Genomic DNA, 26659 nt, shown 5'->3' with positions numbered 1-26659 from the left:
CCTGAAATAAATGTTTTGTAAAACGGGGCAGTGCTGAATAAAAGAACACTTTTGGTCAGAGGGATGTGCTAGGGTGGAATATATTAATCACATGGTTGGCATTAGTCATTGGGTTAACTAATGAGGATGACTCAACTGAGAGTTCACATACTGCATTGAGTATTCAGTGTTGTGGTGAATGCTTGTTTGCTTTAGTGAGTCTCAAGTAAAACAGCTCATCTGAAATGCACACCTATTTCCTGAAATTGGTTAAACATTCTCTGCATTCAGATAGAGTTCTTGTAAGAGATCAGAAACTATATTGACCTATAGAATATAATTCTATTTCTTTTTAGAATAAGCTTACATCTACGAGCTGAGGAAGACATTCCTTCCGTCTCCCTTCAGTGACCTGATACATGAAGGGCTTTAATCTTTCTCTTTGGATATCATAGTTACTTATGCAAAGGCACCGGGTCTGAAAAGATAGATCAAGTCTGTCTTTCTTGGAAGAAAACATTATGAAAAATCTTTCTGTAATACTTACAGAATTTTTGACTACCTATATGGAAATTATATTTCCACAAAAGTAAACCACATTTCAAGAAGCAAAATCTACTCAATATTCTCTAAAGCACTGCCATTGGCTTCAGTAGGGCAAGAATATCACCTACTCCCTTTGTAGGTGCTCACCGAAAGACTGTGATACTATTCTTTGTGAGCAACAAACTTGTTAAAAGCAATAAAACCTAGGAGTTGCAAATGCTTCAGCGTTCTGGCTGCAGTGATACGTGGTCCGTTCCTCTTGCGCTCAAGGTTAATCCACCCAATCGTTCTACTGTTACAAGTCATCAGGAAGAACGATCAGAAATCGTGCTTCTAAAAGAGGCATGGGAACATGCTAGTCTGGTATGGCCAATTTGCTTAGGCAACTTCTCAGTGTCTTAACTAAACATAACTGCTTGAATAAATAACATAACAACATATCCTGAAAAGAGAGGAAAGACGGGGGCAGGTAGTATTGACTAAAGGACAGTTGTAAATGACAAGAGGAGGGACGTCTACCTTTGTAGGTGGCTGTGGCCTTGTGTAAACTAGATCAGAGCTGATAAACACATGCCACCATCAGATCTATATTGACCTGAAAAATTTTAAACTATGGAAATTAAAACAAATGAGTACTATTTTATGTGGTAAGAAATGTAAGTATCAGTAACTGAAATGACTGAAAAAATTACATGGATCACATGTTAAATTTTCCCTGAACTTATAAAAACATTCTCAAATTTTTTGAACAGACCATAAAAATATTTCATTCATCTGAAATCCTCCTTTGCCATAAGACAGATATTTAAGCTGCTTTCCTGATTTATGTGAAGTTACTAAAAGTGGTATCAGGTATAACCATGACACTGCATGAATCGTTTCTCACGATAGCATCTCTCCCATCTTTCCATCAAGATGATGATTAGGGGAAAGAATGTTAAAAGCCAGAGATGGTCCTGGACAGATAACTCTCATGAAGTATTTAAAGAGTTTAAACACCACCTAATGAGTTTAAAAGTAGGTTATTTGAAGGAAGTAGTTTGCACTGGGTGAAATGCAGAATAATCCTTACAAAGAATGGCTTCTAGAACTGATACACAAAATTGCCAGACTACCTGGCATAGCAATATAGGGCTCATGCTCTAACATTACCTTTCCGAGAACATCAGAGGATGGTTACCTGCTCAGATGACTATGCCTGCTGAGTGCTGCAGCTAAACTTACTATCCTGTGGTATTATTTTCACCACTGTGGGCATCAAAGAGGATTACTCCTGCCAGAGCACAGGAATGAATGATCACGTTTGGGTTTGGAGGAATATCTTCCTCTGTACTCCCATATAATATTAAGAATTGTCTGGCCCTGAATTTACTGAAATTCTGATCATACCTAATTGAAATTGACATGGCAGTTTGAGTTAAATTTATTTTCTGCCCTTTCAAGGGAGACAGATTTTTTGTTTCTGTTTATTTAAACTGCTGTTGAAATTGGTTAATTAAAAGGATTTAAAAAATCTTAATACTCTAAACAGAACAAACCGGTTCTGAATTATTAAGCAACATTTTAGATGCATTTAAATAACCTTAAGTGACTTAACTGCCACCTGATCCTAAGCTGTGGCTCAGAAAAATAAAATGTGAAATACTGTAGAAGTCTTGGCTTACCAGGGCTTCCAGATACAGTAAATAAAGAGCTTAAGTCTCTTAATACCGTGTCTGCAAAAGGCATACTCTCAAATACATAGCTAATACTCCACCTTAAGGAGAAATGAGCAGAAGAAATTGTAGATTGCAATTTGATTTTTCAGAAGAAATTAATAAATTCAGTCTTTCAAAAACAGTCTTTCAAAAGAGAGAGCATGCCGGGACCTCCCTTTCTGACAGATACTATAAAACGCTCACAAACGTATCATTAACCCTAGCAGGGTGGCTGACACCAGTTTGGGTAAATCTGTTCTGCACATAGAGTTTCAGCTAGACATGGTACAGCTTCAGCTTCTTGCCTGAAGCGTGGTGAAACGCCCAGTCCCTAAGACAGTAAAGAGCTTTTGGAAGATTGCTGCAGATCACCACCAGAGGAGGAGGTCAGGAACTGATCAGCGGGGAAGTCTCCAGGGTACTGGGAGAAGGTGGATCTTGCCGCTGGCAGGCTGGGAGGACCACTGAAATTAGTGTTGACGAAGGCTTTTAAGAGAAAGGGACTTAGAAGAAATACTGAATGAGAAGGTTGACAGAGCATGCTAATATGCTCAGGGTAAGCTCTTTTTGTTATAGTTAAATGCATTTTGAAGATTAGAGCAATTCTTGGAAGAAAAGGAACTATATAATTCTAAAATCAGCACATACATTGAAATAGCGCACACATTTGCTTCCGTAAAGCCTTTGCAGGTGCATTTAAGAATAATGCAAAGAGCTTATAATACAGCTTTTCACTCCGAAAGATGTGCTTGCCAAACGTTTTCAAAGTTAGAGGTACAAGTTACCTGCTGACCCAGGTTCACCCGTGTGATACACACTTGGCGGTACGGTAGGTAGTGCTGCCTTGGTTAAGGTACTCAGGGAGGAGGCGGTTAATATCTAATTTCAGCGCTAGTAGAAAGAACAACACAGTTGGTGACAAAGACCCAATAACAAGTCACTGCATGTGCTTAACTGCTTTGGAATGTCACTGCTGCTTTAAAATCTACAAGTAGTGTCTGGAAAAGGTTAATCTGTGTATTTACTCATGTGTAGAAGTTTGTATTTACAGTAGGGTTATGATACGAACTTTAAGTTAGCTAAGGATATCTGTGTAAGCAACTGGAACATAGAACTAAGAACTAATGAATTTTTATTTACCAAAGAAGTAAAAATACTTCAACAATACTGTATCAGGACTGATGGCTTTGAAAAGCAGGTAAAAATGCTCTAACAAGTTTATTACAAGAAAATGCTGATTTGGTTGAAGATAATCCCCTCGTTTTGAGAAGACAGAAACGCTTTTGGGGGTGTGTGTGTTATTGTAATACAGATTAGGTTAGAAGAAAAAAATACTAACTTGAGAAGACATGTTTTCATCTTACTGCAGCAAAAACTCCAGCAAAGTAATTCTGATACTTTCAAACATATTTTTTCAAAAACGTTATGAGCAGTTTAAATACAACCAGGCATTTTAAATGCTATTGTCTTCTGGAGCACAAGCATCCCAAGTGCTCCGTTCTTGTTGCACAGATTTCAATGGATGTTTGTGATACGTATCATATAGCAGAAGGGTCTTGACAACTTACAGTGTATTTTTTAGAGACTATATACCATGAAGCCTAAGGCAATGAATATATACTTTTACCATACTTCCAAGGCATTCATCAATGACTACTTTTTTTTTTTTTTTTTAAAATTTGTCTATGGAGTTGCACACTTCCAACTTTCCGAACCTGGGGAACATGGTAGATGTCATTTATAGTTCTCAATGGTTAGCAAACCCCTGGGGATTATTTTTTGTCTGTTGTAGCTCTGGTGGTCACAATGGCAACCGGACTCATACACAGCCACTGAGTCAATGGCATGAATCATTTATGTGACTCTTCATACACGGCATTATTAGGTTGGAATCACAGAAAAAAGATGACAGGGTCTTTGCTTCCCATGCAACAGACCAACAGCTCCGTATCCTGCCACTAAATTCTCCTTTCTTTGCCTCAGTGTTTTCTCCCTGGCAGTTTCACAAATGTACTGAAAATACCAGCCTGGTCTAATTTAGTGGTCTTTTTTTCTTTTCTGCTCCTTTTTAAATTTGTTCTTATGTGTGTCGTCTGACGAATTTTTGAGTTTGTTACAGAGGACTAAAATCAATAATGATGATGATGTGATTAAGTAAAGAAACAGCCAGTCTAAAGTGCAAAACAAATGTAAAAAGTTAGAGTAATATATGTTACATAATATGTTACAGGTAGGGAGGTATGACTTGCTGAATATTTAAAATATACAAAAACGTTGTTTAGACTGTAAAAGATTGGGGTTTTTTTCTGTCAAGTAAAGTGAACGATCATTAATCCTGGAAACAGATGACTTCTAGTCCTTGGTTCCACTGGAAATGATATTACATGCTTAAGGAGTAAAGTTAATCAGTGATTAATGAGATCGATTAAATGCTGCTTTTCAGTCTGACTGATTAGGATCCTCAATATAAGACAAGGTGGAAGAAAAGCTGTAAGCACACAATCCTGTTCACAGGGTTATGCCAAAAATTGGTCAGAAATCACATCCACTCTCAAGGTCGTATGCTTGCTAAGGACATTATTTTCTTCCCCTTTGGAGTACTTGCGACCCTTTGGAGTACTTACAAATAAGATGATAAAGCAAGAGGTATCTGTTACAAAACAGTACTGTAAGCACACTAATCAGAGCCTTATTCCTAGTGAACTTCCTCCAGGGGCAGTGATGGGAAACAAAATGGAAAAGCAACCCAAGTTACTGAGCTCCTTTGATGAAAAATGGCTTAACCAGTCACCTGGAGGTGCCCCCAGCAAACAGAACTGCGGCTGATCCAGAGCTGCCCCCATTCGTTGGCGGTACTGAGGCAGTACGGCCAAAAAGCTGCTGAACTTCACCCATCGCTGCTTGGCTCTGTATTGTCACCTCTGTAGTGCCTGTTACCTTTGCCTTTTATGCAGGGCCCAAGGTCATTGCTGCACCGTTGGACCCACTGACTTTTACCTTTGCTGTAACAACGGCTAAATAAGAACTGAAAGTTAATTTGTAATAGAGCAGAAAACAGACAGGTAGATTTTCAAAGAAACTTAGTAACGAGCACATAAATATCTGTTGATAAATCAACAGAATTTGATTGGCTTTTGTAAGCAGTAAGCAGTATTGATTTTGAAAATTGGTCACAGCAGGTACATCGTTAGAATTTCGAGGAAGGAGATATAAATGATTATTTACTATGTAACAGGTGAATGAGTAATTTATTAGAATGTACTGATTAGCTCATAACTGTATACTCTCTGACACTGAGCCTTCCTTGCTCATAACATAAAATTACATCAGAAAGGCAAAACCAGAAAAAAATCAGAAGCACCAGCCCATAACAGCGTACTAATATCAATGCGGCTTCCTTCAAAACAGGCCATGAGCGATGCCGGCTCAGCATATTCGGGCAGTTTTCATGGAATATGGTCCACAACTTGTTTGTTTCAGAAACGGAGGATTTTTTACAACATCACTGGAAACAGATTTCGCAACGCAATTTTCTATGTAACATATGACAGCATTGGTAGGTTAGCACCTGGCTTGCTTACAGCCACAGAGCTTGGCAGCACTCTAACCTATTCAGGCATATCTTTTACCTTCTATGCTATAACATACTGGTCATCTAACATACAGGTGTAAGAAGTAGTGGTATTTATTCCTGAAAGGTACATTTACTCACATCTCTCCTCGGAAAGGTGCCCAACAGCTTGTACTCCTCCCAAGGATATCCCTTGGAAGCTACAAAATCAAAGACAACCTGCAGCTTGCTGCTGGCCAGGAAACGTCGCTCAAAGAATTCTCCGCTGGGTGTCCGAATACGCAGTTTACTGACGGACTCCGTGCTCTCCTCTTTCGGTTCAGGAGGCAAAGATTGCTCAAGAGAGAGCCTGATAGCCTGAGGAAGGAAAAATAACCATTTAGGTTGCAGTGCTAGCAACAGAAGAAAAGGACAGAAAGCTTTTCTTTTTATTTCTTCTAGAACTTCAAGATGTGCCACAGTGCTCCAGAGCCATAGCTGTGCTTTATATCTCAATGACAAAATCATTTTTATTCATTCCTTAATAACAGCCCACCAGACAACTAATTAAAATAAATCCTTCTTTATAACACATATTATTAGGTCTACAGTTAATGCACGATGGGGATAAGTAATTTAATCATTTGGCAGAAAGCCTTGGAAAAAATTTGAATGAGAGAATAATTGTCAAGTGGCCAATTGCTTCCTTAAAGGGTATAAATTAAAAGGCAGTAAAAGTATTTCTTTAAATTCATTTATCAAATTGCCTTCCTCTTGCACAGAGTAATTGACCATTTGCAGCAAAAACAAGACCCTTAGTGGCAGTTCAGAGTACAAGGAAATATACGCAGGAGATTTACTAAATAAACTAAAACACTGTTGAAAGACATAATTAAAAATACCGTGAAGGTACATTAGGCACATATAAAAGTAGGAATGGTCCAAGAAGAAAACTGGGAGGACAGAAATGGGAACTTTAAGATTTAAAGCAAGCCATTATTATTATTATTTGCAGGAAGATGGCTCCAAGCACAGGTGTGCACATTTTCTGCAACAACTTGCATGAAATCAGTCCCAAAATTGCAACGCCATTACACACCTGAAAATGTGTGTGCTTGCCTTCCTGCTGACATTGTGCATACTGCTGATGCCAAGATTTTACAGGCAGGAGCCCAGTCTGCGCTCTCTGTCCTCTGCCTCTGGGAGCTACTACAACACTAATACTTTGATCAGAAGGGGTTTTTTTAAATTGATGCCTAATATTAGACTGCTGAACGAGGTGGGCTTGATTTTCGAGGGTACTGAGCGCTATCGGTACTCATTGGCATCTGTTAAAAATAAGATCACGCTTAGAAAGCAGCCTTGTTACAGCATCACCTCACTTGAGGCAGCAGTTAACGAGAATGTCAATAAATGGAAGAAGCAGCATGATCACGCTGCCTCCCCCAAAATATGCCTAAAAGACAATTTTCCAAACTGAAGAGGCAGTCAGGCATGGATTTACCCAGATTTTCAAGGAACTTTCAAGATACACAGTTGCTGTTTGCGCCTTTGAAAACCTCCCCAAGGTCATTTAGTAACAGAAACCGATGGAGGATGATTACATTAAAGAGAAAGGACTGGGCAGAAGCAAGATTACGAAGGCTTTTAAATAGTCTACTTCTTACACACGAACCTCTGAGCAAATTATATCTCAGTATAAATATTTATACATAGAACTTGAGTTCATTTTTGCTCATCTACTATGAGATTATATTTTAAATAGATTCTATTTTAATTTTCTCTCTGAACCACCTGCTTACTATCTTTCTGTTTTGACATTTCCCCACACAGTATAACAACAGATGCTACATTATTTACTGAACCCAATCAATTATATTACAGAAAAATAAACAACAGTAGCTCATTAGAGCTCTTTTCTTTGTGCAAAGAGTGCGTCGCTCCCCAAAGTAACTCGTCTCCAAGGCTTGAACATAAAATGGCAATTTACAATGGATATTCTGTACCAGCAAACCAAGTCAGAAAACAATGCTGAGACGGATCACATTAATAACTCTTGGACCTGAACAAGCAATTTCAGTCTGTTGATAAAAAGATGTTCAGTATGTGAATAGCTCAATAGTCAGATTTTAAATAGACGAACTGAACATAAAGCCACTTCTGTAAGTAAACACTGTTGCAGAACAATTCAGTATAAGTAATCTGTACACTTGAAAATGGGGAGTGTTAGTAAACATTATTGTTAAAATCCCTTTTGTTCTACTAAGCAAACAGATCCTATTATTTTCATTACTGCAGTCTACATTAAAACAGGGAAGCCCAGGTATATTTTGATAACATGGACCAGTCTTGCAGCCTTTGCATAAGAAAACAATTTCCAAAAGGCCAAGGTATCAGGAAAGGTTCAGGAGCAGATATAACAAAGCAGAATTAATTATTGTTTCTATGCGTGCGAAATTACTTAAGAAAACCATACTTCTTACTTGAATCTGAGTGTGAGCTGATTGCTCAATAGTCTGTTACTGCTACAGTACTGATTTATGTTCGATTGCTGTTAACCATCTTACGATTATTCTTGACACAATTCTCACAGTCCAGTTTTGTCACTACTCCTTCAGTTGTGTTTTAGCTCCCATTATTGGCTTATGCTAAGAACAGGAGCTAAATAAGTCACCAGATACTGTAGGATAAGAAAGAAGTGGACTGCATCTTTCCCAAACCTCTAAATACTACTGTTTGGACTGAGTTTAGTATTTACAACGCAGTACTGTTTAAAAGTTTCTTGAATGCTTAAATGGTTCAGGTCTTTTAATGCAATTATCTTGGTCATAATATATATATGCAAATGCATTGCTCATACAGTTTGTTTACTGGTTTTATCTCCGGGAATAATAAATGTGTTCATAGCCAACTTTTTTGCAGTTGTATAATGCAATTTTTTCACACATCAGCAAAGTACACAAGACTGAAATGTCAAGTATACATTTAAGTCACGTGTAGGGGGGGAATAAGCAAGGCTGTGGTTTATCAGGATTCCATGAGTTCCAAGGACTTTAACTAAGTGGAGAATTAAATGAGAATATAATTCCAAATTTCAAATCTCCATAATCCATGAGAGTCAAAGCAAAGAAGTTATATTAAGTCCACTAAAAATATTGGAACTCTGATATTTTATATAAATGTATAAATATTTTTAATATTAATATTTTATTTATATTTGATATAATACTGGAAACATACTCAGGAAATATATGTTCAATAGGGATGCTGATATAGCTTTGTATTCATTAGCAACTTGCTCACAGAATCTTATATGCCTAGAAGTCAAAGGACAACCCCCAATCAACTGTGATTTCAGTCAAGACATTTACATGTGAATATCACTTTTCTTTTGAAAGTCCTTTTCAAGTATCAGCTGTGTTTCACAGCAGTTCTGTAAGGACTTCTATTTCAAGAACTTCACAGAACAGATGGAAATATTTTAATGGCTAGTCCATTTTACCTATCCTTTGAAATGTGGTGGGACTTCAGGGGAAGAAACATGGATGGATCCCAGCCCTTTTACCATATTTTGTATTTGCCGGGAGGTGAAAAAGAGGAACTCACTAATACAAGTATAATTCCTCTACATGAGGCTTTATGTAAATACCTACCTAGACACACAGCTAGGACAGGAGCTAGCCTAGATCCTGAAAGAGGCTGCAGGAGCCATCTCTGACAGGCACTGGGCCTCTCAGAATCTACAAAATTAAGAGAATCTACAACATAACAGAGTTTGAGGAACAGTACTCTTCACAGCACAGGGTTTCTATTTTCTTATATAGGCCTAGAGATGTAAGGTGTTCATTTAAACACAATTTTCATTCTAAGGAAGATTCTGTAGAAGACTGTTTAGAAATTCTAAAATGTACCATAAATCAAATATTCTAGATTTTGGATTTTTTTTTACTTAAAATTTTTTTTTAAAAAGTGTTGTGTCTCCAAAATGAAATTTGGCAATTTGTTTGATCAGATTTGCAGCTCAGCTTTGTGCTACTTCCTGGAACAAATGAAAGGGCTCCGTGGTATCATATTTTTAAAAGGAGTGCCTGCAGAAACAAGGTTAGAGGTTCCTAAAGATTCCACCATTTGTGGAGCTCGTTTCATGGATCTCCTGTTAGCAGGCCTATCTAACATCTCAACCCGGATGATGTAATTGTGACCCAGATGATAGAACAGAAAAGCTATTAAACAGTGGATGAAAATGATTTAGCTGCACTATGTTTTTTAGATATATGTGGTAAGACACTCATTTTAAAAAAATTGATGTTTACATAAAAAGTATACTTTGAATTAAAGTTGCAATGTGTATTGAATGAAAGTCGCAATGTCCATAACCTTCACGAATCCAAAAAGTTGTCAGAAAAGGTAAAACATCCCACCTCACGTTCTTCCTCCTGTTCTTTCCGAATCTGTTCCAAGCGAAACTGTTCTGCCATTTCTCTCTCTTGCGCTTCCCTCTAATGAACACAAACAGTAATCACACATGTATCACCTCACTTGCCACAGCTGTGTTTAATGATGTGCATTAGCTATATAAAAGCAAAGAAACTTCTCAACTTTTCTGTAGAAATTAATATAAGAAATAGGATATTTATTAAGTGATCTTTTCCTATCACTCCTTTCCCAACTTCTATTATTAAGTGGGGCCAGGACTGCTTTAGCAAAAAGATGTAGTCAAGTCTACTCCTAGTGACTGTATCTAGTGCCATTTTATAACCACTGAGGGCAGTAATGGCTCCTACAGCAACCGCCTCATCATAAGAGCAGAACTGAAGGTGGGCAGTCCTCTGCACCAGAGGGATTTCACCAACGGTGGAGAGATTTCCGTCCCAACATTCATGTGATCACTTCACCCTGCACGCACCTTTGCTCTGTCAGCCTCCAGTGATATGCGGTATGCCTCATCCTGCTCTCTTTTCACATTTTCTCTGGCTTCACGTTCATCCTAAAGAGAAAAAAGAAAGAAGAGGAGAAGAGGAGAAGAGGAGAAGAGGAGAAGAGGAGAAGAGGAGAAGAGGAGAAGAGGAGAAGAGGAGAAGAGGAGAAGAGGAGAAGAGGAGAAGAGGAGAAGAGGAGAAGAGGAGAAGAGGAGAAGAGGAGAAGAGGAGAAGAGGAGAAGAGGAGAAGAGGAGAAGAGGAGAAGAGGAGAAGAGGAGAAGAGGAGAAGAGGAGAAGAGGAGAAGAGGAGAAGAGGAGAAGAGGAGAAGAGGAGAGAAGAGAGAGAGGAAAACAAAAAATATCAGCAAACAGTGGACCAGTATTTTATATATCTTTATGTTCACCAGCACTCTTTAACCCCAGTGACTTAAAAATATTTGACTGCCTTACTCATCTAACTACTGCTAGGAGAAATTATTTCGGAAATGCCTCAAGGGCGACCTTGGCTTTAAAAATTACGACTTACCTAAAGCTATGTTTCAATTGCCTTGTAACAGATTGGGGTGTCCAAGCCCCGGTTTGGGGGCTGGACCTGGCAGCAAGGCTCTTTGCCCTGCCATCTTTCCCAGGGCCGTGGCTGGTGCAGACTCCAGGAACGGTGCAGCCTCCTCCCACGCCAGCCACGTGGGGAGAGGATCCTGGGAGGGCTACGTGTGGGCTGGTGCTGGGGAGGATCTCACAGGGATCTCGCTCCCGCAGCCGACAATTTGGACGGTCTTGTAATAGGGAAGGACAGGCTGAGGTTTAAAGGATGAGGCTGGATTTTAATTTGCTCTGTGCTCAGACTGGCAGCAGTTAATGACTTGTCCTGCGAGAGAAGGCCTGCTCCCAGGTCATTCCTTGGTAAAAACACCCTCAGTAGGATCCATCCAGGGTCCTGACTATTAAACATCATCCCAAGGCCTCACTTCACATTGTGCTGAATATTATACAAAGACGGGAAAGTAGCAAGTCCTGCTCTGAATTGTCTCAAATACACAGATACAGGCAGACAAGAAATATGAGGTTAGCATGCCAACTTCAAACCAGCAAACCTAGCAAAGTATCTTATTAACGATCACAGCATAAAAAATAAAGGGTTTACTAAAAATATGCAAATGACAAAGCGAGGTGTCATCCATACGGTGGAGGATCAAGAAGTGGCTATCCCCGAAAGCCGGAAAAACTGCACTGGGGGGATGTCTGATAAAGCAAAGTGTACAATCAATAGCTTCATACTCTGCCTCTGGAGCCAGACAGTGGCTGCTCCCCTACGCTTACTCCTCTTACCTCTTATAATCCTCCCAGAGCCCTGCAGAAACTGCACTGCTCCCTACAAACATCAGTAAGAGTTAGCTGTGAGACTGCTGGTGGGCTCAGCACGGTCACCTGTAGTTACCAGTAACACAGCACTTGGGCTGCACTTGTGCTGTCCCCTGTATTTCACAGAAATTCAAGTCTACTACCTACTGCTTTTTGAAGAATTATGTTAATTTTTTCATTCATCTGCAAGGTTTATTCCACTTAAAGGCATCATTTTGCAAAGTGATAATTTTCTCCCCAAAACTTCCCTACTTGGCAAAAACTCAATTCTAAATGGGAGGAGCATAGGTTAGCTGTTACTATCATGTCATGCAAACGTGCCAAGATGTTCCTCAAACAAACATATTAGTGGTTAAAAAGCTCTAAAGTAGCATGCGACCACAAGAGGAAAGGACAAATTGCAGGAAAAGGTATACAACCTCCAGTTGGAAAGTAACAAGATCTTTTTAGAGGAAACTCTTCTTCCTTATAGAAACAGGACCCAAGATTATTCTACAATCAGTGTGTCCTAAATTTCATTCACAGAAGATAGAGAAACCATCACTTTGTTCAGCAAAGCTAAGACATGAGTAGAAGTAATTCTTGCAAAACGTAAAAAGGACAATAACCACCGAATAACCCATTCCCCTCTTGGCTTCTCTGGACCTTGACAAGCCTTAGACGCTATGTTCATGGAATACCTTCAAAAATTACTTCAAACCTGATAGCAGAAAATACCCTACATTAATATTCCATTTCTGAGAAGAGGGGGTGTTGAAATAATTAAAGAGCTCTGATTTTTATGTTATCAAAAAATGAGGAAAGCTTCTTGAATACACAGATGTTTTCCCAACTCTTCTCATAGATGGAACGTAACAGTAAAGGAAAAGGTTTTGTACTACCTATATGGAAACTTTCCATAAGCATACCATAAATTTATCTTAGAATGGTGAGAAACAAAACTATCTTCCCAGACCAGCTTACCAAAGGAAGACAGAGTTCAGGCAATCTGCGAGAGGACAAGCATTTTAAAAAATATTAAGAATTGTTTTGCAGAGAGCCTATTTAGCTTTCATATTTTGCAACTTCATATATCATACACTAACTTCATACACTAACTGAATTTCAGAGGTCACACAAGTCCAATAATGCTTGAGAGAAAACAGAAAGATCAAATGCAACTATCGCAACTACAGGCTCTTTCCTTCATCAAAGATTGCTAGCAATTACCATACAGTTACTTTAGTTCACAAAAAAACCCACACACAAACCCAAACCAAAACCAACCCTCAAAAAGTAAAATTTATAAAAATTCTTAAAGACTCACTCCAAAAATATATACCAATCAGAGTTATAAGAACTTGAGTACTGGCTTTTATTTTACATTTTACAAACTGCCTAGAAAACTCCAGGAACTTATTAGAAGTTACTTTTGATGAACACAGGATTCATTTACCTACAGAGAGCTTTACTGAAGAATTTTTGAAATTGGTTTAATTTATATAATCTGGATGATACCTGCAAAAAATACTGATGCTATAGATTATACAACAAGAATCTAAACATGAATTCCCGGCATTTAAAAAAAAATAATTTCTTTCCTCCCTATTCATCACAGTTATCATCCTCCTAAAAGTGGATTATGAAAAAGATGTCAGGAATGTGAAGAATTACTACGCATGGCTGCCTGGTCCTCACGGAAATACGTGAGCCACATCTGAAAGTAAATGACCGTGCCACCGAGCTTTACACCACATTGAAACAATACTGTTCTTACTGAAACAGACCTTAAAACCAAATCTGGAATCCAGATTTCTTTAGGTAAGAAGGAGATGTAATCCTGAAATGTCCCTTTGTACCTATTTCTGTGTTTTGTTAATACTGCTCACACTCTACAGGAACCACCTCCTCTACAGAGATTATGGCAAAATTGTAACATTCGCTGGTTCCAAGTTACACCTTAGACAAATTTTAAACATTACATACTGCAGTTCCTCTTGTAATGCAGTCTGTTATTTTAGTCATCTCTTCCTCCAGAGAAACCATACAAGGTACGAGGATGACTCAAGTTTACCAAAAGCAACAAAAGAAAATTCATAATGGTGACAGAAAAAGCAGAAGAAAATGTTTTGCAGAGAATCCTTCATTGCACTAAGAAAGAACACATGAAGAAAAATAGTCATACCACTAATAATTAATTTAAAAAATGTTGTAAGTATTATCCATTACCAAAATCTGAGGTAGCTGACAGCTCTCCTGTTAAACCCTACATAAATTGCAGCATCGACTGAAGATCAATAAATGCATCTCCACAACACTTTTGCAATGAAGGTAAAATTGCCATCTTCCTTTTTCAAGAAACCAAGGTGTGAACAGACAACAGCTTATCCCAGGTCACTTAAAAAGCCTTCATCAGAAACGGGGGTTACACTCAGCATTTCTGAATTCCACAGCAGCGACCAAAGGCTGGCGTGAATGTAAACCATCCGCGTCCCAGGGGTTTTGGGCATGAGATGAGGAGACAACTCTCCTTTGCTCTTTAAAGGGAAAAAGTCACAGATCTCTGCTTTCCCATTTTGACAATGCAACACTGGGGGGAACATTCATTCAATGGGAAGTTGGTACTTTAAAAAAAAATTGCATTTATCCCCAGAATATATTCTTCAGGTATAAATTTTCTTTGCTATCATGCATATTACAAAGTCATAACAAAAATAGTAAGCACTTATATTCATGAGATAGTTACAATGGACCAGATAAAACCTTCTGTTGAGTAATATCCAGAGCTACAAGACTAAGAAAAACTTACAAATAAGGTTAAGAAGAAATTAGGATAACTCTCTTCAATAATTATTCCCTAAACCATTTCCTGAAGTTACCCCTGAAACACCTAATAGCAGGCATTTTCAGATGCAGGATGATGGAAATGGGGGATTCCCGATTGCATTTAGGAGAGCAATGCCCCCTTTGCCTGCAGATTACACAGGGAAAAAAATACACAATACCTTTGGCTTTTTGGATGGGTTATTTTGCTGGGAAAGTCAGCATTGGCTCTTCTGGCCTTTTTTTTATTTATTGTTGTTGTTTCTGAAGATAGGATTTAATGATGTAACCCCAGGAATCAGCTTTGCACCTGATTTGTCTCAGGGAGATGTGTTATACCTTATTCCCCGTTGCCCTTTGGGATCAGTTTTACTGTGAAGTAAAACCAGACGGGGCAGAACTTGAGAAGATAACCCTGAGGAGAAGACATTTCTCAGAGCATCAGTGAGTAAATGGCTGTTACCAGAAAGACACACACAAAAAAAAAAAAAAAAGAGTGTATTTAAAAATGCTGAATGCTTATCTGAAAGACAGTTCATTTCGCTGAACCGCTCCTGAAATTAAAAACTGCAAGTGCTTAAGGCTATTCATGGGAGCGTTAAAGAGAAACACCCCTTTGTCCAAACAAACCAGTGCGAGAAAGACATTAATTTGACTCACTAAGATGACAGACTTGCACATTGTATAACTTAAGCATACCTGATGGGGAATATAGAGGAAAAAAAAGTGTACACAGAATGTGCTGGGCATATGAGAACGATGAAGACAAAGCAAATGAAAGTTTCTGCAGTGGCAGAACTTCAGGTGGGGAGGCAGGACGGGGCAGGACGAGGGGGCAGAACAACGGAGAACCACTGTAGGATCCTGCCTGTCTATACTGAAGGCTGAAAGCCCAGTTCCAGATACTGATTTTTGGGAATTACCTCAAGTGACAAGAGAGAAAACAAACCCAAAACCTTCAAGAAGCAGTCCTGCAGTGATTTTCCACGGGAAACAAGCCAGCCAGTCCTGCTACAACATCTACCCACCCAGGCTGTACAGCAGGGAAAGCTGCTGTTCATTAAGAGAAACTAGGCGAATATTCAGTGACTGGAGCCATCAACATGTATAGTTGAAAAGCCACCTGAATTAAAGATATTGTCATTTTATCTTTTCTTTCCTCTGTCTTTACCTTGCATTTTGTCAAAGTTCAAAATAGGCTGTAAACTCTCGAAGGCAGCGCTCGTATCTGCTGGTGTGCCAGTGCAGTGAAGTGCACAATGGGAAACCGATCATTTGGGGTGCTATCATATTACAAATACAAAATTGGAAAATTTAATCAAACAAATTTTGATTACTGTAGTTTAATTAGTTATAACTAGTAATAATTAGTAAATGTGCTAATTGGATTTTTTGAGGGGTTAAATCACAGTCTTCGTTAGATGGCTGTCATCACCATAATACTTTTGCGCTTTGGAATTTAATGAATTTCATGTATTTATTCTCATAGCCTCCTGTTGTGCAAATACTATATACCATGATACACATGACAGTGTTAGATGGAACACAGATTATCAAAGGTATTCAGATGCCTAATTTCTACTGATTTGAATGTCAGCTTCTGTGCCTAAACAGCAGTTGCAGAGCTGATGGAAGCACGTAGGCCATCCTCTAACTGGAGAGCACAACTGCAGGTAAGGAGTGGAGAAAGCAACCGATCTGAAGGAGGAAAAGACGAACAGACCACAGTTGAGGAGAAAATGCACTAGGACCAATCATCTTTAGCTTCCTTTGTGGCTGTGAGATATATCTTTGGAAGAAGAAGGAGAAAAGGTGTTGGAAGCTAAAAGTTAAATTATCATATCAAAAAAAAGAAGGAAATCCCTTACATTTGACAGCAGCAAGGCAGAAGAGGAGGAAGACATGGTGATACCAGGCTCCTTACTGCAAAGTTATGAAAATATCACTTGGACAGTAAAGCCCCATCTAACGCAAGAGAGGGACAGACATGCAAGCATAATTTTACAAAGAGCTGTGGCAGGGTAAAGAAGGTGAATTTATGTTGCTGTTTTGGAGTTTTTGTTTTCTTTTACATATTTTTTAAATCCCTGTCCAGATATTGGTCAGGAAGGACCTACATGTTCCTCATGCTGTAGCAGTATCTAGGAAGAAGAGATGTCACCTAAGATCAGAGAGCAAAGACGGTGACTCTGCAAGTCTACATTTTTCTACAGCTTATCTTCAGTCAGAGCCTGTTTACAACAGTTTTTCCAGTTTAAAAATTCTGAAGTATTTCTCTTTTACCATAGAGAAACCAGTGTGTCAGCAGGCATAGTTTAAAGCGAATCAAAGGGTTTAATTGGTATTTGTAAAAATAAGAAGGTTTTTGAAGCAACTGTGGGTATTACAATTCCACCTTGAAGTCTAATCCAAGAGCAGGAGTGCTAGTGTTGCGTAACGACAAAAATAAACACGATGAGAGACCTACTGTTACTTAAATGTGGACAAGTTGGACCAGCTGTGTAACAGTCAACGCTTCTACAGTAATAAATGTTGACAGGAAAAATAAAAAGAATGCATTACTGAGACATCATCAAATGAGCTCTGTCATTACATGGAAACTCCACCCTGTATAAGCTTGTCAAAAAGTGTTACTGTAATCCTTTGAGAAGCCTCCTCCTCAGGCAATGGAGAAAAAATGTTCAGGATCGGCCCCAAACAGGTGTGTTGTGCTGTAATGCCAGGATTTAATCATGTATCTCTTCACATTAATCTCACAAAGGAACTAACTCGGATCTATTTGGGCCCATCATGCCACGCTGAGATGATTATTTAACTATACAATTAAAGTAAGCAAACTAACAGGGTGTTTAAAAATGGACATTCCAAGGGCGTACAATATTTTACAATTATTATTTGTTTTTCTAAGTCCAGCACCAGGCACTGACATTTAAGAGGAACTGATACTACGTGCTCTTTTCAAAGTCAGTCCCCGAAAAATCTCAGTTCACACCTTGATCAACAGTGGCAGAGGCCGGTTGTCCCTGCTGTGAGATACCCTCTTTCACTCACAGGAGAAACTCCTTAGTGGTGTTTATTTCCTCTTTGCAAAAATCCCCAACCCCACAGCCTGAACAGTAGTTGAGGTATCAACATTTGTAGTGTGGGACAGAGGAGCAAACATGGTTAGCAAAGGAAACTATGTCCATCAGACGTACGAAATCATTAGTGTAGCCTCGGAGTATTCTGCATCCACAGCCTGAGGTTGGACTTCAGACCCTACACCTGACTGCACTGACGAGGGTGGGACTGTATCCTGGCCAACTGGCCTTGCTGCTGTTGATGCCACCGAACCCACCATTTAATTATCCATTGGCCACTTCTTATCAGAAGTGCCACATGAGCACAACGTCAGTACGCTGCTGATCGTTTTATTATTTGTGGGTTGTTACTATGGCAATTTAAGTAGCAAATTTATAAAAACAGACAGCATGACAGCTACACCACATATCTACAATGGCATGTCAACAGTGTGGTCCAAAAGAGGCAGCAGGTTTCCAAAATGTCATCTGGTCAACACAGCTGACAGGCAGCAAGCAACAGGCCCAATGGTTCATGATGAACCCAGAAGCCTTGCAGGGGCAGGGAAAAGAATGGGACAGCAGATTGATCTCCCTTTAAGAAAGCTTGGGAGGGGAAATGGGTGCCTAAATTACGCACCACCGTACCTCAAGACAGGTACGTTGGACTACTATGAGCATGCGTATGCATCTCAATGTTTTTAAGGTATTTCTTTGAAGATTATGTCAGAAAAAGCTTAATCAAACACAATATTCAAATCTAAAAATTAAATCCAATTGCTGGTTAAATGACAGTATTTTAGCACTTGACATTATAGAAATATGCCCCAAAGTTGCCTGATTAAAATTCTCTGAGACTACACCGGTAAATTTTACTAATACCTGGATACAAAAGCACAGGATTTAGCCAACCATACTATTACCACCAGCTAATGAAGTGACTCGCTTGCTCAGGTGAGGTAAGTCGGTGACACAGTTCTGAGCGTCCTGCCTACACCATGAGTCGATGATCAGTGACAGGGAACTGACTGTAAAGCGATTCCTGAACAGCTACAGCCAGCGTCACGGCGAACACCTGTACCATTGGCTGGCAGTGGTAACAGTCATCCTGTACCGAAATAACCATCAGAGGGCACTGCAAAACATGCTGTGCTAAACAGAATTATGCAATAGCTGTGTTGGAAGCTTTCATGTGCATGCAAGTTAAAAATCCAAAGTGGAGAAGTTCAGCTGCATAAACTGACTCATTAATGATTTCATGCTGTTATTTGCAAGTGTTTCCAGTTCTGTTTCTCTCTCACACACACTTCTGTTTACAGCAAAGCTATAGAGATGACTTCTCTTTTTAAAACACAAAAGAGTTTTCTGCGTATCTTCTTGTGATTTTATGATGACTTATTGTTGCTATTAAGAAAACAGTAACAGAAACTGGACTCTCTATCCTGTTTGCTATTGTAATATTTGGGAAAAAGTTGCACCAACTGCAATAAGATCTTAAAAAAGAAAAGGTGTTGATGTTTGAACACTTGAAGTTGTCAAGTACAAGACTTACAAGAAAGCTACATGTTATGTAGCAAACCACAAAAAGACAATAGTTTTTTTTCAGGCTAAAGCCCTCTATTGAGTACAGACGGCTTGTCAAATACTCCCTCTCTGGAATAGTAATTTCATAAAGCGAGGTTATTTTTTTGTTTTTAAACTTCCTGCTTCAAAGGCGAAGGTGTCGGAGATCACCTTTTCAGTGTGCTTGTAACAAGTGGAGCCAAGGTATAAGTAAATATCCTATTTGTGTATAGAACCCATAGCATCTGGAAACCTGCCCCCAAAGTTTATGAAATTTTCCATTAGTTTTCTGAATGTCAAAGTGTGTTAGAAAAAACTCCCGTTGGGGAAGAAATGTCACTGGTGCTCTCAGTGACAGAAAAACAACAGGAAATGTGAGAAAAGACTACAGAAGACTTGGACAACGGTAGATTTTAGAGGAATGTATAAAAATTCATTTTCCATTCTCCCTACACACTTAGAGTAAGTAGAGCACCTAGAGTAAGAAGTCAGGAGACATCCGTATCACCACTGGGGGGACATACATCACTGGACTGTCACTGTTCTTGGCCATCCAGGGAAGCACCCCCAGCAGCTCAGGGGACAGAAGCCAGTTCCCAGTTCTGCAATCATGGCCTCAAGGCTACCGAGTCTTCTCTTTCTTTAAGCTCTGTCTCCCTTACACTCAGATTTTTCTCAACTGCAAATCCCCCTGGTTTTATCCTCCTAGGGGAGGCTTATCACTATCTGACCTGCCCCCACCTTCTTCCCTAAATATGGATATCCGCAGCTCTGGACAAGTGTTCTGGTCTCCCGTTCCTCCCTCTATTCCACTCCTATCAACTCCTACTTCTAGTTCCTTCTCCTATCCCTTATTTGCTCTTTTCTCTCTGCCCTTATATCATTTTCTTTCCTTCTGTTTTCTTCATTTCTATCAGCTTTTATAGTTTCCAGTTCTGAACCTTTCTTGGAACTCATTTGTAATGTGAATTTTACCTTCTTATTAAAGCATTAAAAAAACCCATACCCGACATATTCCTGTTAAAATGCAATGAAAAATTCAATTATATCGTGCCTTGGATTTTTGTTGTAATCCTCATATTAAAATTTGTGTTCAGTATTAACAAAATTAAAGTTAATTTCTTTACCAATGAATTACAGGTAGCATAAATAAAGAAGAAAAAATGAACTACAGATATTGTGCGGATACCGTGCCTTCATATTATTATAACTGTAATCGGTAAATCTCATACTAATGAGATACAAGATTTAAATGTAAAGAATGTGTTTAGTGAATCATTGTCAATCAATGTCTATACAACAGGATAAGAATAATCTTGAATGGCAACACACCTATTATTATAAATTCCTAACTAAGTACTTCATTACTTCAAAATGTCACTCTCAATTTATAGAGTAACAGATAAACATCTCTCAGCTGTATACCTCACTGTGTCTACCTCTATGTAATTGAAACACTGTTTTTGAAAAGTCTTGCCATCACTTACCCATTCTGCGTTGTTCTGAATGGTGATTCAGTACTAGCGTAGTTCTGGTTAAGGTTGCTTTTCAATCCCCTTTTAAACATATATATGTAAGGTATCAAGCTAATCTATTTTTGTTTTATACCTATGACTTGAAGCTGGTCATTGGGAAAAAACCTGACTGTCTTTTCCTTGTATGAGCACAGTAAGCTCTATAATACCACTGTAAATGTAAACGGTTACTCATGACTAATATTCAGAAAAAGGAAACAAACTGAAAATGGCAGTAAGCCAATATGGAGGAGTTTTTTTGAGAGACCCAAATAAATACACAAATGAGACTTAAAATTTTTAATCTCTGATGATGGAAGAGACACTAAAACACATCATACCCAACTTCATTGGCTAAAGAAACACCTGGTTAATTTTGCATCCCCAGTGATCTGTGGAAGCCAGTAGGTATCTGCAGTAACTTTCCATGCTCACCTCATCCTTTATGTCTTCCTGCTGCTGGGCACTGAAGATCTCCATTGCAGCCATCAGCCTCATCATTAGCTCATCCACTGTTGTGTTACCTAGCAACAAAGGAAGACAGCTGAACTTCATATCATTAAAGTTATTAAACAAAAAAGAAGTCATTTTAGAATTAATTCATAAGAAATAGCCAGACTTTAAAAAAAAAAAGACAGAGTAGAAAATGCAAGTATCTCAACAGAATGCTTTTAGTTTGCCTTTTTATTGAAAATTCGAAATTCTTTTTACAAACAAATGTTGATCATAGGCTAACATTTTATGTGGTTCAAATCTGAACAATTGCTTTTGTGCTTGCATGGCATAACTCTATTTTTTCTTTCAATCACTGACGTTAGAGGAAAGGTTTATAACCTTTCCTATATCTGGGGCTCCCTGACATGAAATTGATTTTACAGTTTTAGAATTCCCAGGTATAATCAGGGAGACTGAAGCAATTGCTTAGTCAGGTAACAAAAGGTAGGATATTGGCAGCAGCATCCAAGTGGACTGGTTTAAAAAAAACAGAATACAGCGATCGAATGGACGTGTGCGCACGCATTTTTATTCAGGTATAACTAGTAGTAAAACTTCAAATATTATAATATATTGTCTTCAGTGTATTTACTTCTGATAAAACTTGTAAAGCTAGTAATAGCGAAAAAGTCAGTCATCTGTGTATATATATCAAGACATACAGCACATGCATAGGAAAATAGATACCTCCTCACATTTTTCTACCAGTGTGCCTCCAGTCTTCAGTAAGACTGCAAGATTAGTTTAATTTAATTTACCAAGATGCACTCAGTCTTTGCTTTGTCTTCTTAAACCGAAGACTAGCCTACCCATTATAGCCACTTGTCACAGTAGTTAAAAGGTCTTAGACCACGAGAAATGGTCTAAAACTATGAACTCTTTAACACCTGCCAACCTAAACAGTCTTTGGACATTTGCAGGACAATACCAACAAGAGCTAGATTTATGTTGGTGATGCTCATCAAAGGAGTAAAGGAGTAAACTAACCAGAAGCCACAGTACCACTAAAGAAAACAAAACTGTCCCCATAGTTTCTAACCCCAGGAAAAAATAAAAATTGAAAGCAAACTTAGAGAGTCTGCATTTCAATAAACGCCACTGGGACTTAAGTTTCTATATCGTTGTATCTCTTCTGTAAACATGCCTTCTCACCCAGCCCTGAAAAGCCCTCATTGTTCCTCATTCTAGCATTTGCTACCTTAGCAGAAAATGTTATCCCGCATGCTACAACACGCATGAGTTCAGAGACTACCATTCATTTGAGGGCATATTGTTAAAAGATACCAATGTCCCAATTCATGGGAAAATAACAAGCACAGCACGCTTGATTTTTGTTAAAAGATAAATTTAAGTAAGGCTGCAATAGGTCACCAGTTTAGTTTAGTATAGTTCACAAGACTGTTTGCAGAAAACCTGGAAAATCATTAAAACTTAATGAAAGCAATGAAATAATTTGGATTATTTTATAATACAAAGCTGCATTATATTATGACTTTGAGTCACCAAGTTGCTAAAACAGTTAAGTAATTTAAGCCACTAAGCACCACTGATTTCAGTGGGATAACACAGGTGCTTAAAGTTATACACATACTGAACTATGCTGCAGAGTTATAAAAACAAGAAAATCTGTTTATAAGGTTATTTGTATGAAGTAAGTTTTCTAAGTGACAGAAGTGCCATGAATTAGTGTTATGCTGTACCTTGCACTAAGAAGACAAAATCCGTGCAAAATTCACAATTTTGGCCATAGGAAGGAGCAATGCAGATTCCTCAAGAAAATGATTAATCCCATATGCAGAAACAAACAGTAATGCTGTCTGCAAAAGGCAGTATTTCCTAAGGCTGAACTTCCTCAGGAAAATAAGGAGATTAGAATAAAGATTGCAAGATATAAGCAATAAATAAATGAGGACACAGTGTCATGAAGGCAAACTTGTGGAGAAAGCAGAAGAAATGAGAGGCAGCCATGCTTTGATGTATTTTAATTTGAAGAGTTACTGAGAACAGCAGTCAAAGGGCATCACTCCAGATCTAAGTCATCTTGCTGTCAGTGAAATCAGAGGAATGGTTATGCCAGAAAGAACTGCTCATGTAAGCCAGAAAGCTTCATTTATGTGAGATTATATTAGCAACTTAAAATTCTTATCTGATTTGAGGTCTCAACACTGCAGGCAGGTCTGAAAAAGCAACTCACGTTCAAATATTAGCCCACTACATGCAACAGGAGTCCACATGTTAACAAGGAACTACACACAGAGAACTAAACGCGTTCTGGCACTACACAAAAAGCAGAGCCAAAATCTTTTGGAAATCAGTAACTGGAATGGATATAAATTTGGTAAACTAAGTGTAGCTCCTTATTTAGGAGATTTGGCTTCTACTTTAAAAAAAAACCTGAAAAACTTAACCTATGATTTTACTACAGTCATGGCAACTTCAATCTCTAATACTATGTCAATTAACACATTTATGAATAGTAGTTATTTACACCATGGCAACTGAAAGTTTCTTGTGTGAAATAAATTCATATTCTGAACATCTCAGAAACCGTTAGCAAAGATGTCTTCTAACAGTTTCAATACTCACATAAGAATTACTTTTAATATAAAGTGAGAACTGTACCTTGTATTACATTCAATACTTCATTAGATGATCGTTTTCCCATAATAATAAGGAAAAGTGGAAACTGGTCTGTCTTCTGAGTTCGAATTGTTTGGGCAACAACACTCCCGAAGTGTCTAGTGCACATCGTCAGAAACCTATGTGGGGAAAAAAAAGTTAACATTGTAGAGGTGTTTTTGAAGTTAGTTAAAAAAAAAAAAATTATGCTAAATTCAGCAGTTTAACTGAGTGTTATCTACCGTTTTACATCCAGGCTTCTGCATTCAATTCTAGAGGTCTTTCTCCCTTTTTATGATGAAATTATGAGAATATTTACAAATATGATAGATCTCAGCTTGTCTAAATCAAAACAATAACTGATTGAGACAGCGATTTATTTGATGGAGAATTCCATTTCTTGTTACACTAGTCTCCAGGCTATAATTCAAAACTAACTCCCACTAAATAATCATGCTAAATCAATTGTTAGAAACTTCTAAAGAGAAACTAAGTAGAGCCGTAATCTGGTAAACGTGACGAAGTATAAAAATAGTATAATTTCATACGAAAGCGTAATTTAATAATGAAAGATCAAGAAATTGTTTTTATCAGTCATAGAATTAAAGCGCGGTACTTCAGAATTGCATTTTCTTTTGTACTAGTGCCCTGCCAGTGACATACTTCACAGTGTGGTCTAAAAACAATAATTCTAAGCTTTTGACCAAAAAAGCTCTCAGATATTAGCATACAGAAGTCTAGCATTAGTATTCTTAACACGATCTTGAATAAATGAAAAAACTGATAAAGCTTTTCTCTTCCATTAGAGGACTGTTTGAAATTAGCATTTCTTTCAAGAGAAAAGGGTAGCTTATGATATGTTTTCAGATCTGATGGTAAAAAGTAAATGTCATAATAATAATGAATTATGAAAGACCAAATGCAAATATAGAATGCTTTAATAAGATCCAATTTAATAAAGTCTGTAAAAATAATGGACTTTTAATAACACGGGTCACAAAAGGCAAAACAGTGGAAATTCTGAGGACTAGCCACTGGTACAGGCTTATTAATTCTTAATTATGTTCATGAAAGGCAACTTAAATCGTGTGTTTTCTTATGCCTTATGATAATATTTTAGGTAACAACTCCTCTGAAATGTATGCTCTAACTGAAGAGCAAAGTCCTGTTGTCACATGCATTAGAAGCCAAATCTATTTGAAAAGACAAACTGCATTAAAATGTCAAGCGCTCCAAGTCATTTCTTCTCAAAGATACTGAAAAGATTCAAAATTGTAGTTTTTTTTAATCAATACATATTGTATCTAATAAAATGGCTAAAAATTGATAAGCCTGATGAGTACAACACTGGGCTTGTTTGAGGCACCTGAAGTATAAAAACAAAAAACAACCCTCCCCAGAGACAATTTGTAGTATAACTACGGCCATAGCTGGATGGAAGGCAATGAGCAGGGGTAGCTAGCGAGTATTTCAAAGCCATAAATGTTACTGGCAAATACCTTTCCTTGCTTCCTTGATTCTCTGTCTTTTGCAATTCAGAACAATCACACAGAAAGACAATGTCAAAAAATGCCAAATAGGGACTGCTATATCAGAAATAGCTACGTAGAGACATACCATTTGGTAAAGATAAGATGAAGTGTCCATAAAGTCTGGACATATAAACTCTTAAGCTAAATAATGTTTTTTTGATTTTTACTTTTCAAGGTAGGAATACATAAGTGAAATCTTGGCCTCACAGAAGTCAGTGGTAATCTTTCACGGCAAAATGACTTATGTGCGCTCAAGGTTTCACTCCTGAAAGTAATAAAGACAGGGGTCAATTAAACTGAATTCCTGAAACTTGGTTATTAAAACTGTTTAACAGTCTTCAACACACCATGGCAGAAAAGCACTCAAGTTTCATGTGAAAACAAAATATTTAACTGGAGGTGAAAAAGTGCTGGAGAGAATACTGCTAGAAGGAACGAAACTCAGAGACTATTACAATACTACTTGTAATAGTCAAAGGTGTTGGTTTGGTTTTTTTGTTTTGTTTTTGTTTTTTTTAATTAATTCTGTATTTAGTCAACTCATAACTCAGTCTCAAAATACGCTTTTATAGGTATGGATTTTGTACGCAGAGAATTCTGAATTAAGTAGGTATTTCAGTACATTAAAAGATCTCCTAAATATTTTTTTCCAGCAGATGAATTTTTATACATAGAACTTCTAGCTGATCACATAAAACCTAACAGACTATGATACCTCGGGGTCCTCTATAATCAAGGCTGGGAACAGGTTTCAGCTCCCTGGCTTCAGAAGATGGCATGTCGTGACAGGCTGTTGTAAGGGTACACATACTTTCTTGGTTGAGTAACAGCAGAACAGATGCCAGATGCCAGCATCTCCCATCACAGTGGTTTTTTTTTTTTCCTTGGGACCACTTCTTAAAGCCCCTGGTGCCATCCGCCCTGCCCTTGCAAATCTCCTCCCTTCCGCTGCTGCTGTTGCAATCCTGCTCAGCTTGCAGGGAGAGTGGCCACAGCTCACTCATGTACCAGTTGCAAGAGC

General features: G+C 38.2%; 1 protein-coding gene across 3 annotated transcripts in view; it reads right to left on the bottom strand.

The window, feature by feature from the left end:
* Positions 1-26659, bottom strand: part of FAF1 (Fas associated factor 1) — a 177196-nt gene that overhangs the window by 9840 nt on the left and 140697 nt on the right. For 2 of the 3 annotated variants that reach the window (XR_015698573.1, XM_009461274.2), the window contains exons 14-18: positions 24110-24246; positions 21428-21516; positions 10679-10759; positions 10194-10271; positions 5935-6150 (exon numbers count right to left, since the gene is read on the bottom strand). Coding sequence is in view for 1 of the 3 variants with exons in the window: in XM_009461274.2 (XP_009459549.2) it covers positions 5935-6150; positions 10194-10271; positions 10679-10759; positions 21428-21516; positions 24110-24246 (601 nt within the window). In the remaining 2 variants the exon portion in view is untranslated. Of the gene's footprint in view, positions 1-3007; positions 3114-5934; positions 6151-10193; positions 10272-10678; positions 10760-21427; positions 21517-24109; positions 24247-26659 lie in introns of all 3 variants that reach the window. The other variant, XR_015698574.1, reaches the window with a different exon arrangement.

This window comes from Nipponia nippon, unplaced genomic scaffold (assembly GCF_047370975.1).
Source record: "Nipponia nippon isolate SJK-2023a ecotype South Korea unplaced genomic scaffold, ASM4737097v1 scaffold_5, whole genome shotgun sequence".
NCBI lineage: Eukaryota > Metazoa > Chordata > Aves > Pelecaniformes > Threskiornithidae > Nipponia > Nipponia nippon.
The sequence above is the reverse complement of the archived record's forward strand: the minus strand, read 5'-3'. Positions and strand labels throughout refer to the sequence as shown.